At 44.1% G+C, this 6,000-nt stretch overlaps 1 protein-coding gene across 1 annotated transcript in view; it reads left to right on the forward strand.

Annotated features, from left to right (window-relative positions):
• NCKAP5 (NCK associated protein 5) overlaps window positions 1–3,035 on the forward strand; it is a 1,139,016-nt gene extending 1,135,981 nt beyond the window's left edge. The window contains exon 19 of the mRNA XM_056117696.1: window positions 2,889–3,035. Coding sequence (XP_055973671.1) covers window positions 2,889–2,905 — 17 coding nt within the window. The 3' untranslated portion in view covers window positions 2,906–3,035. The remainder of the gene's footprint in view (window positions 1–2,888) is intronic.
• The last annotated feature ends 2,965 nt before the right edge of the window (window positions 3,036–6,000 follow it).

The raw sequence follows: 6,000 nt of genomic DNA on the forward strand, positions 1-6,000 counted from the left end.
ATAATTGAAGTTACCAAGTTGCGTGTGTGTGTGTGTGTGTGTGTGTGTGTGTGTGTGTGTCTGTGGACTGGGGGTGGGGGTCACGGTGATAAGAAGAAGAACAAGTGATGGACTAGAAGTGACAATAAGGCAGTATGGAAAGCCTTGGGCACTCTGCTGAGGGAAGGTAATTTTGTGTACCACAAACACGAATTTAGATGCTATTGTAACCGTGTTGCCTCAGCTATAAGAAGAAAACACTGCACTACTTATGTTCCATAGCCTATGTGTAGTTGAATGGTTAATAATCCTTTTCTTACACATGGAGTTATGCTTTACACACACGGTGTGTTTTCCACTAAGACTACAAGTTGCGTAGGACAGTGTTTCTCTACCTTTTCAGATTGTGCCACCCTTCAACCCTGTTTCCTTTCGGTGCCCCCACCCCTGCCATTTAGACAGTTTTTCTCTAGCCTCCTTGGAATATCCTGTGGCCAGCAGGAACCATCTGACCCCTGAGAAATGCTGCTCTGGGCTAGCAATTCTCAAATTTCACATGTGCCAGAGTCCCCTGATGAGTTTGTTAAAATATTTGCTGGGCATCAGAATTTCTGACGTAGTAGATCCAAGTGGAGCTCAAGAAATAGCCTTTCTATCAAGCTCCGAGGTCATACAGATGTTGCTGGAGTGGAGAACAGTTTGAAAACCGCTGTTGTAGAATAAGAATCCTGTATGTATTCATTGTACACGATACATTGATTCTGTTTCAGGTCTTAGGTGTTTTGATTTCTACTGCAGTTTGAAAAACAGGGGTGTGTCATATACTATTCACTTCAGAAGGAAGAAGGGTTACTCCTGCAGATAGGAAAAGGGCAAAAGTGAGGATCAGGCTCTGGCCTGTTTGCTTTCAGATTTAAATTCCCCAGTCACAGAACACAATTCCACTCACCAGTGTATCTGTAACACCCAAACCTTCCATCTTCTCATGCAAGTGTCTCTAATTTAAGCATTAGCAGTGTGAATTTGAGATCTACATTGATCAGAAATAGAGGAGGAAAAAGTACCAGTGGTTCTTGATTGAAGAAAAAAATGAGAAGATACTCAGGCGAGAGGAAAATTATGTCCAATGCTGTTTACTCACCTACCTTTTGTATAAACATTTCCTACATATTTTAGTATTATACTACACACACACACACACACACACACACACACACATAGTCCTGATGGCTAAATATTGGCATAGCATATAAAGGGTTTGGGTATGGAATTATTTCTAATTATTTAGCCACTTTTTTGAAATTGGTTAGGAATCTGTTACCCAGAGCCTGCCTCTAGTTTCAAGATAGCTATCTGGGACTGAAACAAAGCTTCATCATGAGTTACGCTCTTAACATTAATAGCATAATGAAATAAATACCACCTTAAGATGATTTTCAGATATTCCCATAAAAGTACACTTTTACAACAACAGAGAAAGAAACCGTCTTAGTCTGCTATTGGGACAGTTGAGTCATATATTTTTGTATCTTTTTCCTGTCTTTGTTAAAAATTTAGCATAAGAGCCCCCATAGACTTTGGATCTGTCTGCTTCCCTCTTCCTACCTCCATCAAAACACACTTTCCTCATTACTGTATCTTCACATATTCACGGTAATAATGTGGAGGCAAGCTAGGAAATGGAACCACATGTGTTAAAGTCTTGGACAGCAGTAATAGAAATGTGATGAGTTTAAATGGAATATTTTGATGGAAACGTGAAAACAAAAATACACGCAGCTTGTTATTACATAAGAGCATGGTTAAGTAAGGATGAGAGCATGGGAAGCAGCCAGACAAGAATTCAGATCTTATTCTCTGTTACTTTCTGAGGTACCTGGACCTTGGGCAAATCACCCTGTCACTCACAGCTTGATTAGCCTCTTCTAAAATGGGAACAATTAGCAGGTTTTTGAAAAGTCTTCTATATAAAGGAATTTTCAGTCTTTTACAGGGTACCTGCATAGTAACTGGTTCCTATTATTATCATCTCTTAGACTCTTTCCTGCCTTGTGTTGGAAGGAATTTTTAAAAGAGGAAAATGGGAAGTATTTTCACAGCTTCAATACCTTTGTACTTCTCATTGCTTTTTATATCTGTGTCTTCCCCTTTTGCTTCAAACCTCAAGAATTACTCGAGTAACTGAACATATTGAATTGATGTTAACAGTGTTTGCCTAAAATAATTATTGACTAATTACTGCAGCCTTTTATGTTGAACTAGAGAGTAGCATCCTATATACATTCCTGTGTAAACCATTGTCAGTAGGACTTCCTACCGGGAGAAGTTACTCATCTATAAACCTAATACTATGAGTTTTTAACATCCTGGACCATCTAGAATCTATACCCCCAAACCGAGAGATCACTTTAAAATATCTTAAAATTTATAGACAAAGAGAAACATGACAATATTTCTGGTATATTTAACATGAATTTAAATTTTGTGACAATTTAAGTATTGTAAAACATCTAAAGGTAACTTTAGACTGACATCCACTCCTTATCCTACTTAGAAACAGAACAACTAATAATACTTAGCAAGAAAAGAGAGAAATTTGAAACTTTGATTAAGAAAAATAAGGCACTTTACCTGTACAAATCTTAAATGTATCCATTTAAAATGAAATTAAGTGCTGCTTAGCTGGTTTGCAATTTGGGATCTATTTATCTCAGTGAAATGATTCAAGTCTTGACTTATCCCTAAAATTGTCTTTATTACATTTAATTATACTAGAATTTTGTCAAAGACTTGTAAGTTCTCTCTATCTCTTTAAACGGCAGTTTGTACAGACAATAACTGAATACTGGATAGAATAACTTGATTTTCCAAAGAATTATGTCTCTAATATTTTCCTCTTTCTGTTTCAGAAATTGAAACAAGTTGAAGAAACAAAAGAAGATCCTGAGAATAGATTATCTAAAATTTCCCTGGAGTCGTTCAATAAATATAACAGCAATACTGTGATTTTATTAGAAAAAGAGAACTCTTCAAGCAAGGTTGAAGGACAAAAGGAAGAAAAAAGAAAAAATGAAGCACCATCTCTGAGTGGCTCAGTTAAGCCTGAGGTAGACAAGTTGGAATCTTTGAGTCATTCTTTACATGATAGCTTCTCATCGTGTGCAAGTCAGGGTTCATATGATGTATAAAGGACTTTTTTTTTTCCATAGTGAGCTGAAAATGGAGCACTTAAGGAAGAAAGGTGGGGGGGGGGAGGCATAAAATGACAACAATAAACTATTCCAACAGCATAGCCTTTGTTGTTACATCCACAGCCAGCAACTCAAGGGCTCTAACTTCTCTGACAGGGCAATAAAGACAAACCCCATTTGTTGTATTTTGTGAGGAGTTCCAGAAAACATAACCACGATACAGATGTCTTAATTTTGCACTTTTTTTGAATACTTGTACAGATGTTGTAAATTTTTTTTGGAAAAGAAATTATATTTGTAGCAAAAAAGAGAGAGAGAGACAGCAATAAATAGAATCAGTGCCATGCTCTTGATGTATGAAGTCTTAGAAGTTGATAATATATATTTTTTAAATTCCAACAAAAGTTTTTTGTTCAGTTCGTTATCCTAGTTCTCCAATTGGTTGTGGGTACACTCTTTAAACCTAAATCAGGACCTGCCCCCCAATCTGAGTAATCTCAGTGTACTCTCCATTCAGAACCTCAGATTGATAGAAATTTGAATTACAGTTTTGAAAATGTTAAGAGATTCATGTTGTAGAGATGTAATTTGACTTCTACTTAAAATGTAAAGGATACTGATGCAAAATACTGGTAAGAAGAGAGTGTATAAGTAACCGAATTCCTATTTCAACGGCAAGGATTTTCCCTCCAAATATTTCCTGACATTCTTTTTTTACTTAGTGCTTCTCTCTAGTATCTATTGATTTTAATCTTCCTGCTCTTGTTAGTAAAACCTGGGCAATCTAGATATGAAAGCAAATTTCTGTCTGCAATGTTCACTTTAAAAAAGTGTTTGGTGCTATGAAAATTTCCTACTTTTTAATATCCTTTTTATCCTACAAAGTCTGTTTATATGTAAGGATAAATTCTATTTTAAAGGTTACGTGTATTTTTTCTAGATGTGAACTATTTATAATTGCTTTGTACAGGAGCTTGTAAACTAGGCATAATAGAAATATTTTTAGGATCTATATGATTACTTTATTACACATTTGTTTCTGTAAAGAGTATTGTATGATCAGTGTTATTTGGCTAATTTGTGCAATTTGATCTATTTGAGTTTTGCTATCCTAAACAAAATGCTGTAAAATGCCATTGTCTTTAAGACTTTTAAAACTTCTTTCATTTCTGAATAAAAGTTCTACCATAATTGTACCCTTTGAAAGCATAGAGAACTTACTCAAAAACCCTTTGGCCCAGCCAGTTCTTTGAATCTCACACGTGCAACAATGGATGAATTCCCGAAGGAATGAATAAACTGTCCTTTTTCCTCCAGAGATAGTAATTCAGCCCGTTGTAAGATCAGTCTCAGAAAAAGCGTAATAGTCAAAAGTATTTCGGTCCCCCCTGGGGGTTAACCAAGCAGAAATGCAAGAAAGAGCCTGGCAAAGGGAGAGAAGGAGCCCGGAGGCTGATACGGAAAAAGATCTCTGCAGGAGAATTACTAAAAGTCATTTAAGCCCATTTCCAGACCTGCTCCACTGACAGACGGGAAAATAAATAACCTGCGTCTAGGTCTGAAAGAGCTTCCAAGAGGTGGAAGAGGGAAGGAAAGAGGGCGCAGAGGGGCAAAGCTTCCCAGGCCGTTTCCACCGAAATGGATGCTCCCTGGGGGTCGGGGGCACGGGGTGGAGGCGTGAGGGGTGGGGGCGCCGGGCAGGCGAGTGGGCTCCGCACCACCTGCTGCGGAGCTCCCGGCGGGGAGCAAGGCACAGGCGGTCCCTGGCATCGGCGGACTCCAGGTGGGTCGCTGGACTGCGCCGGCGCTCGGGGATGGTCTGCAGCTGGCTGCCAGGTCCAGGGCGGGGCGGGCACCAGACGGGAGAGGACGCCAGGAGCACAAACTAATAACCCCCCGCGTCTCCCAGGGTGGGCGGGCGACCGAGGTGTTGCTGTCCAGCGTTTTACGGAACGCCAGCAGCTCGGCTGCCAATCCCGGAGGAGCTCTACTCAGCGGTCCCCGGGGTAGCCCTCTTTTAGGCGGCCAGGAGCACGCGCGAGGGTCTGCAGGGTTCCCAAGCCTTCCCTTCCAGTACCCCCACACCCCCCCCGGACCCCTGTCCCTGCCACCCTGCAGCTAAAGCCCGAGGGGGAGGAGGCTTCCCGGAGGCGGAGGGAACAAGGCTGCTCTGGACACCCCAGGGATCTGCAGCGGTGCAAGTTTGCAGATGCCCGGGTGCGCGCCCCGTTCCCTCCAGTCGCGCCTGGCACGGTGGCCGGGACTCCGCGGCGGTGGGGGACAGAGGGAGGACGACGTAGAAGCGTGTGTGTATGGGTGGGGGGTGGGGGTGGGGGTGGGAGGGCAGGGCGCCCCCGCCCCCAGCGCGCAGCAGTCCTGGGATGCTGCGGGTCGCACCTCCCGCATCCCCGCGGCACCTGCTGCGCCCTCCGCATCGGCCGGCCCGCACCTCCCACCGCGACTCCCACCTTCACCCCCAGCACCCCCACGGCCTCGGGACAAGTGTGCGCGACGGCTGGCGTCCGCGTCCGCGTCCCGGGGGGGGGGGGGAGGTGCAGAGGCGGGAGGGGGCCGGGGGCGTGGAAGGAGCGCCCCCGCCCTCCCCGCCGCTGCAACCCGGCCGCCGTCACGTGGTGCCCGGAGTGGGCGGTGGGGAGCGGCGGCGAGAGTTTTTGGGTGCCCGGGATCGCCAGGACTTCTTCAGAACGCCGAGTGCGCGCCTTCGGGAGTTGCTGCTCGCGGCGGGGACCCGCGGCCGGGCGATGCGGGCGCCGCCAGCGGCACCTGCGGGTCCTCTCGGCAGCCACCGGCGCTGCGGCCCGGCCCGCCT

The sequence above is a fragment of the Sorex fumeus genome, unplaced genomic scaffold (genome assembly GCF_029834395.1).
Source record: "Sorex fumeus unplaced genomic scaffold, SorFum_2.1 ptg000035l, whole genome shotgun sequence".
NCBI classification, from domain to species: domain Eukaryota; kingdom Metazoa; phylum Chordata; class Mammalia; order Eulipotyphla; family Soricidae; genus Sorex; species Sorex fumeus.